General features: G+C 32.8%; 1 protein-coding gene across 1 annotated transcript in view; it reads right to left on the reverse strand.

The window, feature by feature from the left end:
- Window positions 1-555: 555 nt before the first annotated feature.
- LOC130898075 (zinc finger BED domain-containing protein 5-like) overlaps window positions 556-13,272 on the reverse strand; it is a 29,820-nt gene continuing 17,103 nt past the window's right edge. Inside the window, exons 2-3 of the mRNA XM_057807119.1 lie at window positions 4,841-5,335; window positions 556-600 (exon numbers count right to left, since the gene is read on the reverse strand). Of these exons, the coding sequence (XP_057663102.1) occupies window positions 556-600; window positions 4,841-5,335 (540 nt within the window). The remainder of the gene's footprint in view (window positions 601-4,840; window positions 5,336-13,272) is intronic.

A 13,272-nucleotide genomic window follows, 5' to 3' on the forward strand; every position in this document is an offset into this window, starting at 1 on the left:
AAGTATTTTGCACAACGGATAGGATGTCATGAAAAACGGAGAGTACAAGAGCGCCGAAGGGGTAATGACGTGCGTTGATTGAGAGAAGGCATTCGGTTGGAAACATTATCTACTAAGTCGCACCCTGCCATGCCTTCGGCTGATGACCCACGGTTTCGATATATCCGCTGTCAGTACAGTGGTGGACTAAAATCAACCTGTTTTTTGTAGAAAAACAACCCAGAAGAACGAATATAAAGAGTTAAAATTAGGTAAGTGGTTCGGTGGAAAGATGACGTTCTGGTTTCGGAGAAACAAAAATCAATCAACTAATCTGAATATCATACTTTGCTTAGAACTTTAACAAAAAGTTATACAAGAATTCACTTTGAGGAATGTCTTCTAACTTTGGAAATTTCTGCCGGGTATATTAAGACTGAATGATTATGAATGAGTAAATAAGAGTACGGGTCAACAATAGAATAAGTTATGTATGAAGAGCAATAGAAATGACTTTTAGAAATAACCACATTAACCACATTGATGCAAGAAATAAGAAAACGGTTAGAGTCATGTCTAGTAGATTATCCAGTCATTCATAACGCCTTCGGGTAATGTTATCTGTGAATGAATATATGAATTATTTCTGTATATAGATATGAACTTAATATAAATAATCTCTACTCTACTTCCTGGAACGTTATATATCCTAGTGAAAATCTCTAACATTAGTAAACAACTATACATGCCAACGGTTTTTTGAGTAGAAGATCTTGAGAAGAGTCAACAGGTAATAGAGCTACAGAATAGAGAAGTCTCCCGTTGAGTAATCATTTTGAATGGCGGATAAGCTTAGAATGTTCCAATGGCAGAAATATATTCATACTCTACATCGATATACACTGCTCCAAGTAAGCAATGAGTGCCTGAAATAAAATAACAAAACAATCAATAAAAGTCGAAAAAGATAAGTTTGGGATTCGTAACTTTCCACTTATATGTAAGATGGTCTATCAAATTTGTATGTCATGTTCAAAAGTTGAAGATACTGCTTCAATTTAAAAGCTGAAATAAAATAATTTTTTGGTATTTTTTAAAATGGTATATGTTATTTTATAAAGAAGAATGTTCAAACAACTGCAAATACTTGATATAACCTCACAACAGCACATTTTCTTAGAATACTTTCAACCAAGATTTCTAATGAATTTTCTCTTATTTATAACATCACTCAATAAGTCGTGTAACTGACAGGCAGATAGCGCTGCCATTGTCAAATCCATATGACGTTTAAGAACTACCAACTTTTAAAAGACATGTGTCAAATTTCGATTAGTCAGAAAAAAGTCACAGCCATTTAAGTGAAGTTACTTTTACTATTTTCAAAGCATTGGATTCGAATCAATTTCGTTTGTTAATCATTGCTTCTTGATGAAAAAAAAAATACTTTACAAGCTTAACAACGGCTTCAAAAGTGTTATTCGGTCTCTGCACCATCGAAAAGAACCATTTGTTATTGGTTTGTTGACTTTAAACAGACACCGATGCTGGTGAACGTTCTGGTCGTCCAATTGAGGTGGTTACTCCAGAAAACATAGAAAAATTCCACTAATTAGTTATATCTTATCGTAAATTAAAATTGCGTGAGATAGCTGAGACCGTTAATATATCAGAAGGCAGTGTGCATTTGACCACGAGAAAGCTTTTTTCCCAGTGGGTGCCTCGTTTACTCACAGTCGATCAAAAACAAACAACGTGCTAATGATTTAGAGCAATATTTGGCCAACACTTCACTCCGGAATCAAAATGATCATCAACGGAGTGGACTACAGCCGTTTAACTTTGGAAGTTATGGCTGTTAGATGGTTGTTGGATCGTTTGAATGCAAAAAAAAGGCTTTATATGTCTAAGAAAAAATCCATTGTTTCATCACGACAATGCACAGATTCACAAGTCGATAGCAACGATGGTTAAATTGAACGAATTACACTTCGAATTGCTTTCTCGTCCACCGTATAGTCCAGATCTGGACCCCAGTGACTATTGTATAATCTATATATCTCGAAAAATGCTCGCCGGTAAAAAACTCGGCTCAAATAAAGAAGCAATTGCTGAAAATGAAGCCTATTTTGAGGCAAAAGACAAATCCTTCTACAAGCACAGCATCGAGAAGCGTTGGAATGATTTTATTTCTCGTGAAGGAGATTACGTTGATGAATAAAAAAATGTGTTTTTTTTTAGTTAGTCACACGATCTATGACATTCAGATGATGATGATTTTCTGTACTTCCTAAAATTACCGTAGCTCGATGTGATCTCGCATTATCATCAATAAAAATGAACTGGGGGCCTACAGCTCTAAGTGATTGTGTATGTTGGGCAACAGCAGATGCCTCTATACCTTTCATGTCATGTTTCCATCCGATATAATCAACTCCCTACGGTCATTGAAACAAATTCCTGCCCAGACCAGAATTCTATCCCCTTAAAAGAGGTCAATTTTCGATAAACGTTTTCCTGTGCTGTCTGAAATAAAAACCCTAAAGAACTCATCTGTGAAGATCACTTTCTCCCATTCGCCAGTGTCAGTATTCCTATACCCAATTTACTGTTTCTTGTCTATGCATAGAGTTTTAAGAATGATCTGGATCTTAAGTTGGTGCTAGAAATTATTTTTCTCATTTTTGAGCATTAGAATATCTTCTCAGTAAATTGCAGGTGTTACGGAAGTTCCAGGTAACCGTTAATAATGGCGTCTTCTCGTTCTAGGTTCCATTTATAAGTTTCCTGGTACCCATTAAACAACCTTGAAATGACTCTTAACGAAACTCTTTGAGAGTGTTGTAGTTTAATATTTTTATTCAAATGAAAATAAGTCATTTTGAATCCAGACTGCTTATCAAAAATCCGTAAAAATCAGATAAAAAAACTTTCCAATTGGCAACATCTCCAATGATTGCAAATTTCAATAAATAGTTTCAAATTAATCGATTGAGGTCGATTTAGAAATATCTTTAATTTTGGAATAAGTGTAAATTGATCCTACCTATAATGATTGATTTTATTTTATTTTTTGCGCAATCAAGACATTATAAAGAGTATTTTTGATAGCATAGATTAAGATCCAATAAATGATTGTTAATTACCAACTGGGAAGCTTCAATGATAGTTAGAGATACAGCAGTTGACTTAACCTTGTTTATAAGATCTCAAAATTCTTTATTTTATAGTGAAATTATAATAAAAAACTATCTGTGATTCAACTAGAAATGACAAAACTTTTATTTTCAATCTAGAATAGCTTTCAGGAGAATTTTTTTATGCTGGAACCGTTGTTTCCTTTCAACTCGACGTCTTCTTTTCTTTTTGTTTTTCCGAGATTTTTTTTAATCTAAATTCGACCCTGTTCGTAACTGCGATTCCCGATAGACCGACGAGGAACAGACGATCTGTTTGGAATTGGATTCTGATTGTGATGCCCCGCCACCAACAATGATTGATATATTACCCAGATTCGATGCTTGGACACAATGAGCATTATACCTACCTATACACACAAACACAATGTTCTAAATTTGAAATTGTACCTATGACACTACGAGTTTCAGCTGCTAGATAATTCACTTGGGGTTGGGACTATATTTAACGTATTGTTTTCGCGCAATCGGGTTCTATTAAGGATATCTTTTATCGGTTATAATGAACAGAACCCTTTCTTCTCGTAATTAGCATTTTCTCAATAATAAATATACAAATTAATGACAGAAATTCGGCATTTAGCATCTGCTCGAAGTGTCTTAGCTCAGTGGTTCGTCAACATTTTTTCATTGCTCTATTTTAGATCGTATTTTTGAAAAAATTTCAATCCTACGATCATGATTTTTTTTAACTTACAAATTTTTTATTTATTTTTTTAATAATAAAGATAAACAAAACTACTTTTCGATCTAAGGAAAATTTAATTAATAATCAAGTGTTTTTAATAATTTTTATTGACCAAATTAAAATATATTTATAACTTTTTGAAAATAATTGACATTTTAACTTATTCATAAAAAAAGAAATATCAATACATATGAAAAGTCTTTAAAATTTTAAATGCAAGTCATACAGTTCAAACCTCGGTTGAATGCTTGTCAAGGAGCACCTTATATCTATTTCAGGATTTAACTTGTTCCGGTAATTGTTTTTGATTACACACATAGCCGAAAAATCAGCCTCACACATATATGTTGTTGAAAAGGGCAATAATACTTTTAGGGCTTCTTTAACAATTATTGGCTTTTCGGTTTTTAATTTTAACCAGAAAGCACATGAAGATTCAGTGTTTTTGTAGAAATTGTATCGAAGTGTTTGGTCACTTTGTATTTCTATTAATTGTTCTTGAAATTGATTAATATTAACAAATTCCTCATGCAAATCACTTACATCAAAATTAAATGGCATTCGAACCCAATTATATTTGAAAACACCGTCTGCAGGAAAATATCGATCAAAGTCTGCTATTAGTTTTTCTAAATGATTAATAATAATAATTTTCTGTATTTCATAATCTGTGATATCAATATTATTGTCTTCAACAAGTAAATTAAGAGTCGTGAATGAAGCAAGTTTCTTTACTCAACCTTATTTCTCCATAATTTGACTTTATTTTTAAAACATGTAATTTTTTCAGTTAATTCAATAATAGTATGATTACGTCCTTGCATAGACGTATTTAGATTATTTATTTCAAATAAAATATCTAACAAATAAGCAACTTGAGTAATCCACTTCAACTCGGAGAATTTAGATGCTAATGGGTGTTTCTTTTCTCTCAAAAAAAAATTCGATTTCTGTCCGCAACGATAATACATCTAACTTCAGAATAATATAATAAATGTTCGTATTCTGCACCAAATTCGAAACACAGTTTGCGGAAAATTCTACAGTTAAGAGCTCTTGATTTGACTACCGCAACAATTTCATCCAAAACGATACAAAATTCGGGTGATAATTTTTTTGAAGCAAGATGTGACAACCAATGAATCGATATAATTTGTGGATTCATTTGTTTTGCTCTTGTCGAAAATCCCTTTTGAGATGCTGCCATGGCAGCTGCACCGTCGGTGCAAATACTGAAGCACTGATTCCAATTTAATCCTTCTTCTTTAAAAAACGAATAGACCATACGAAAAATATCTTCACCTCTAGTTGTTGTTGACATTGGTTTGCAAAATAAAATGTCCTCCTGTATATCTGTTAAACCTGGATACCGCACGTAAACCATGAGTTGAGCATCTTTACTTACATCTGTCGTTTCATCCAGTTGAATACTAAATAAACCAGCAATTTTTATAGCAGAAATAAGTTGGTTCTTAATATCAAATGACATATCATTAATTCGTTAACGAATTGTATCATTTGATAATGGTATCTTTTGTAATTTCTTTGATCTCCGCACATGATACGTGCCATGTCAATGGCACCAAGTTTTTCAGCAATATTATGGGGTTTCTTTTGTCTTGTAATATGGCAAGCCACATAAAAAGAAGCAAATGTAGCTTGTTTGGCAGAATTTATAAAACCACTACTACTTCTTTTCTTTCACAAAAAGTGCGATCTTTTCCCTCAAAGGAAAAATTTTTATGTTTTGCAACAAAATGTCTTTTAAATTTGTTCGGTTTCATCGATTCATTACTTAATATTTCACTACACAACACGCATTGCGGCTTGTTCTCTCCTCGATCATAAATGCAAGTAAAACCTAATTCTAAAAATGCTTCCTTGTATTCATTTTACAATACGCACTGCAGCTTGATCACTCCACTATTAATAATAAGACAAAATTTGTTTCTAAAATGCTTGTATTCACGTTTCACTGTTATTACACGTTTCAGTGTTAGTCACAACACAATACGCAGAAACGAGTTTTTGACAGAGAGCTTACTGAGTCTGCGCGCACGCAAAGCAATGGCGTGCGTATTACCAACACCTCCTAGAAGAGAAAGCCTCAGGACAGGAATTGGACGTCACTTCCGGAAGGCCATTCGCGAAGAGCGGTAAAACCGAAACATTGTATTAAGGAATAACTTGTATTAGGGAATAACTCTTCTAGGAGTTGTTGGTATTACTTATTATTTGGTGTATTACTAACTTTTTTGGTTCGACTCAGCGCGACCCATAGGTTAAGAACCGCTGTCTTAGCTAATAACGACTATCTGCACCGGCATAATCCTGTGTACATCTTTTATCGCAAACTGGCCAACAGTTGATGAATAATAGATCGTGGTGGTTGATAAAATAGTCAATTCAGTACTTTTCATAGACGTATTCACAGAGAACTCCCACAACGTTATCAATAAACACCGGGAAAAACTTGCCAAGTACGTGGATTTCGTCATTGAGAGTAAACAGATATAGCATAGCGAAAATATGGATGAAATCTCAATTATTATCAACCCACCTTCATCGACATCCAAAAGGCTGTGATACTAAATATTTTGATGATAAGAACGAGATCAAGGTCACGAACCAATTCAGAACGAATAAACAATTTGTGTAACGACAATAAGATTATGAGAGAAGCGAGAAGAAGAAGCGAATGAAAATTCTTACTACGGTTGTCAAGAAGAATTGTTTCGAAGATCTGAAAGAGGCACACATTATGCGATATACTTGGAAAGCATATAATAAAGAAGGAAAGTGGAATCCAAAAAATGAGAGGAGTTGATTAATTATTTCTCAAGTGAGGGGTACGCACTAATTGTAAATCTTTCCAAGTGAAATATTCGGTGAAATATATCTTAAGAGAAAAGCAAAATAATGAACGTAAAACCACATTACTAGAGGATCAAAAAGACTACCACTGTAAAAGAAAAAAATAACTACATTAGAACCGTTTGGAAACTATAAACCGGGTTCAGGTAAATCATTTATCAGGATTGCGGATACTAATCCAGAATGAGATTTAGATTATTAAAGTTTCCGAACTTCAATTTTTGGTGGAAATTTCGAATTAAAAACATGATCTACAAAAACTTTTGTTTTTCATTATTATTTTGTTCGTTACTTCTTCCATGTTATTTATTCAGTTGTACAATTCTGGATGTTTGATAATTGTTATTGAGCAATTATGAACGATTCGCCCATTCACATGGATTTTAAACTAAAATTTAATACCACTAAGATATCTTATGAATCAGGACAAAGCATGGCAGCTGCGACACTTATACAGTTTATGTGCAGTTTAGGAATTTCGTAGTTTCATTTCATTATGCCTAAATATTTATGTTTAATAAATTATAAGTGAAAAAATAACAAAACTTAATTTACACATCTTTATACTATTGTTAACAGCACGTAACAATGCGTGCATCTTCTCTCTTGCGTTTCCTGGAGCGAAAGTCGTTTATAAAAATCACGGCAACCTCTGTTTGCGGTCATTGTGTAACTGGCAACCATGGATTTTCATGTTCAATGTATATAAAACTACAATTTTGCATAAAATTTGAAAAAAAAACGGTGAATGCTGTTAACTATTAATAATATATCCGTTTATACCTGGCAACCCTAATACTGCGGCCGACTGAGAGCTGGCAATCATTTTTATTTTGATTTGTGACATCATTTTCTTTCAAATGCTGTAAGATTAACTGAAAAAACATATAGCTGCAATTCATAGTAGTACATTAATGACATTAAAGTTGATTACAGGTAATTGCTGCTAATTTTTACATTACATTAATTTACATCATTAATCCATTACATACATCCTCAAGATTCCTTTAAAATTAATTTCTTAAAAAAAACAGATACCTGCAAGATCAATACCAATGACACTGCTCATGAGAATTAATAATAGACAACCATTTAGGGCGGATAAATAATTTTTTATTTATATTTTATTTTATTATTATTATTTTATATTTTATTTATTTTTTTTATCGTATTTATCCACTGGTCTACCATCAGTTTCCGAACAACAATGAACATGATCAGTGGTGCTATTTTTTTACTGGAACGCGTATATATAATTATATACACAGGGCCGATCTTGGGTAGATGGCCGCTCTGTGCGGTCTCATGTCCCAAATTTAACGACAGGGGGGGGGGGTGATTTTCCATGATAATCCTGGCGGCGACGTTTTTTTTAGGTCTCAGAGAGAGACTGCATATAGCATAAAAAGGAAAGGAAACGAAAATCATTACGAAACTCATTTTATGTATATGTGTTTATTACAATAATAGGAACGTTTAATAAAAATTAGTTAACAAATTATAAAATACGCATAGTAGATACTCAAATAATATTGCATAAGTATTTTTAACAATACATGAAATCACCAAATGGTTTTTATAAAATATTCCAAATAGGATTATGTTCAGGACCTTGTGGTTGAATTTTCCATGTTTTGTTATCATTCGCTGAACGATGAGACCTTAATCAAGGATTTCAATACGTCAGCCAATTCTCGTTATCAGAAATCATCTTTAGTTCCGGAACGCGTTCCTGTCCAAAAAGGAAGTACCGGAACGACGTTGCGGAGCGTTCCGGCTCGACAACCCCACTGAACGTGATCCGGGTTAGTTTTCGAACATTCAGATTATGATCCGGTCATCATCTAATACTGATAACATCGTTATGCTTCTTACAAGTAGTTCTGGAAATTACAAAGATGTGATACTTGTTGAAAATTGTACAATGAAATTAACAAAACAATTTAACGAAATAAAAATTTCCGGAAAACGGGTGGATAACATCAAAAATATTTATCAAATGAGACAATTAAAACTTGTAATTAATTTTGACCATTCCTAAATGAAAACAATGTTGTATCCAATGTTAATTTTCATTCGAGTTTTTCAAAAATATAAGATTATGAATATCTTAGAAGCCGTAAAACTTCCAGAGATTCAACACATGTACCTGTATTATTAGTTTTGGAGCGAGAGCTATGATAGGTTCTGAAACTAGATTAGCAAAGCTCTTGAACATCAACTGTTCTATGTTACACCAATAGGCTCATCATTGAACATTTTTACCACAAAGAATGTCACAAACACAAACTAGTATTATCAAAGAGCAATCGTATTTTGACCCACGTGATTCTTCAGCTGAATTAGATGTGATATTAGTTTCAGATCGTATTAAAACAATAATTCGTAAATTGAGCGTAAGTAGAACTGACCTTGTGGAGCTCGTAATCAAAACCTTCCTACCAGGAAAAACCTGTAAATAAATCGGACTGTTTCTTGTTGCTTTCAGATGAACTTTTCGAAAAAAGCTGCTATATTTATTCATAAGTAATTATTTCTTTTGACTTATTTGCTTCTTTTATTAACTATAAGAATTGATGCCTTCTTATAAAGAGTTACATCCTCAAAGCTCTCACTCAATTGTTTGTAATTTAATATTTCTTAAATCAATTAAAATAATACGTGCTTTATCCCTATATATATATCATACTGAACACACTGTTTTCACTATCACTACACCAACACACAAAGTTACACTGTCTGATCCGCGTTTCGAGAACCAAGTTATCGTCTTCAGAGACTGAAGGTAAACAGCTTACGCGTTTGGCAGTCTAGTTGTGATAGTTGGTGTAGTGTACAAAGTGTGTTCATTCCAAAAATTCCAACTTAGATACAATATACCAATTAAAACTCACTGATAAAGTTGTATACGAACATAAAAATAGAGAATAAAATGGTGTTTAAAAATTAAAGATTACGAGGTGTGGCTATTAAATAACGAGACTAGCGCTGCTACAAAAAATGCTACAGTCAAATGTTAGCGACTGACAGCTGTTCACCCCGAAGCTTACTCTTTCTATGTGTACCGTGTCTGCAGACAAAACAGTGTAGCCGTTACCGTCAGAATACCGGCCGTTTGATCGTGTAATTCCTGAATCCATAGGAATTGACAAATAATGTGTGCGAAAAATTTGGCATGAAAATTTTAAGCAGCGGAAAGTCTGTGCAAACTGGTGCCTCATTTCGAGCTGTCGGTCAAGATATTTCTATTCAAGTAAAACATCCCAGGGTTATACCACTCACCTTATTCGCCGGATCTTATACCATGTGACTTCTACCTCTTTCCTAAGGTCAAATTTGCATTAAAACTCACAAGATTTCTGTGAGTTTTCTGCCAGAAACAGACATAATATCAAAATAATTTTTTTTATATCATCAGTCTCGTACAATACTAAATTGATTTACATTGCAATAAGACTTTCGATATTTTATTCTAGACGTGCAAGAAATCAATTGAACGATATATATTGGAACTTATTTCAAATCTATTTTCAACTACATAAGTTTAATCGATGTTTATTCATGATTTGACAACAGACAAATAAAAAATAATAAGAAACATTTGGCAATATTGTAAATATTTGCATGAAGATGGAAATGATTTTATATCTGTCATTTTTATCTTGATTGATGAACTCCCAACGAAGCAATTACGCAGTATTATTAATTGTTTTTCTCTTCGGCGTGACGAAAACAAAAGTCATATATTTCTTCGTGAGAAAGTATATTCCACTTTTCGGGAAACGTTTCGATAGAAAAAGTGGAAAACTGAATAAAAGATAAACTACTATAAACTATAAGTTTTTTTAATATTATGTTGCATGATAATTTGATAAACATACTCACTAGAACGTAGGGGAGAGTGGGGCGGAATTTAATAGTTAAAGGTGAATAAAATAATAAAAAACTCATATTCATGAAACAATCACTGAAAGATGGGATTGTACATGAAAAGTGAACTAATTTTAGCATAAAGAAATACACTTACATGGAGATAAGTATTATTAACAATATTTTCTTGGTTTCCCACCTAGCTGGTATTTTTTTGATAAAACATTTTCGAGAATTTCGACCTGAAATGTTAACATTTGACCCCAGATAACTTTCTGAGCGCACGTGGGATTGTGGGGACTTTCGTAATAGAGTGCCATAATAAGGTTTCGAATTTCATCATTTATTCTTTGATTTTGGATAAATTTGGAGACCATTCCCCTAATTCCGAGCCTTCTCTCTTGGAATATGCTGTTGCTATAACGAATATATAAATGAATTTGAGTAAATAGTTGGACAAAAAAAGTTTTAATTAGATACTTGACCCTAGAGTGAACATTTGCTTTATTATAATAACAATTATTTGTAGAACAATGATCTCGTTTTTCCTCGAACACTAAACCGAATGCGAAGAGTCTGGATGTGGCATTCATAGTCCTTATTGTTCACGTCACCTTACTTCGACAAATGAGTAGAAGGTGATAAAAAATATGAAAACGTTTCTTATTACACCACATTTTCTCTGTGTGATGGAATGGTATGTTTATGCTTCTTTCTTTAATGAATATTTTATGGCTTTTACGGTTTCCCATAGGTGAGCAAAGAAAAGTTTTTGCTGGCAGTTTAATTTAAGATAAAGCGTGAAAATCTCGTTGTTTCTAAAAATAAACGAACCTTGAAGTCGTTTTATTAAGAACATTGTTTATGTTATATTGATGTATTAAATATACGAGGCATGTTTTTTTACGTAAGTACCGTTTTGAAATCACGCGTCTGCATCCTTTTTGGACAGTTGTCACTCAAGGAACCCCCCGACTTCGATGTGTATGGTCTATTATATACTTTCTTTGACGTGTAGGCCTAAAAGCGATTGTGAAATATGTGTAGTGTACGAAAACCACCAATGGAACGCTTTGATGAAAAAACATGACCCAAAATTCAAAGAGAACGGACACTATATGAATTTGTCAATATCTGAATAATTCTCTAGATACCAAAAAAGCTGTCATACATGCACAAAACCAACCGTTTTGGGAGTTTTTGAAGAAGGAGACGATAATTGTTTTAGTAGCGACGAAACATGGATGGCCTACGTAATAACAGAATCAAAACCAAAGTCTATTGTTACGAGCTCGTCCATGATATGGACCATGGAGCCGTTCCTGTTCGATAATATTACAAGAAGATAAATTTTTGCGGATATGACTATTTCATTTTCATGTTTTTATACACGGTGGCAATTTGCTTAATTTTTTTTATAGAATCAGTTTCTTGGAAGGCCTTTTTGTTTGTCTAGAATTCTAGAACTGAATTATCGAGAAATTCTTTTTGTACAAAAAAAATCGCTTGTTTATCAGCGAGGAGGTTACATGATCTACACTATAATACAGATTGTCTCATGTTCTAATGTAAAATGATAACTAATTTTATCTTCAAAAAGTCTTTAGAAAAATATTGATCTATTTATTATCATTACAAGCATCTTATAATAAATAAGAGGACATATGTTAATTTTGTGGTAAAAACTACAGTTTTTTACATACTACTTTTTGCATGAACGTCAACTATTTCTGTCCATCTATAATATTTCGAAGAATTCACTTTACTTAATCGATTTTACACTGTGAGGTGGATTTATACATAATGTTTCTTAATTACTTATTGTTTTCAATTATATGCTTATACTAAGTACACTAAACTATTTACTATTCACTGAACTATACGTAAACACTTATTTCTAATCACTAAATTATATAATTTATTTAAATTCAACGATTACGTTTTACTATTTCGCTTCGACTATGACATCCAATTATTTACTGACATTTTTGCTGATAAAAAAGCGACTACTTATTGAAAAAATTATCGATAATTGAGTTCTAGGATAGAAAAACAAAAAGAAATCGATTCTTTTAAAAATATATAAACAAATTGTCGCTGTATATACAAGCATGTAAAATAACTTTTCTGAGAATTCCCGCATCACAAACTATTTATTCTTTCAAAATAATCGAGTAGGACCGGCTTCACGGTCCATATCGTGAACGAATTCGTAACACTATGGAATGGCAACAATCGATATCACCCAGAAAGTCGATTTTGAACATAGGTATGTGAGATAGGAAGGGGTTGTTACTGACATATTGTCAGACTTTGAGAAAAATCCATCATGGTATTTTAAACAAAGGACGTGGCAAGCTAACTGAAGGCATCATTTTGCTTCACAAAAATTTCCGTTCATATTCAGCTAATTGAAAAAAAGATCTGATCGGAGCATTAAATTGGTAATAACTTGATCCCTGTGTAGTGCTCACTGATATTCAAACACCGGGCTTTGACTGGAAAGATAAAATCCAAAAGCTAATTTAACGATATGACAAGTATATAAAAATTGGTTGAAAAGTATATTAAAGTAAAGGCTTTCTTTACGACGTGTTTATGAATTCAATATTTAAAAGCAACGTAAAGTAAAATGAGGGGGATTTCGGTACATTACCTGGAACA

This window comes from Diorhabda carinulata, chromosome 9 (genome assembly GCF_026250575.1).
Source record: "Diorhabda carinulata isolate Delta chromosome 9, icDioCari1.1, whole genome shotgun sequence".
NCBI lineage: Eukaryota > Metazoa > Arthropoda > Insecta > Coleoptera > Chrysomelidae > Diorhabda > Diorhabda carinulata.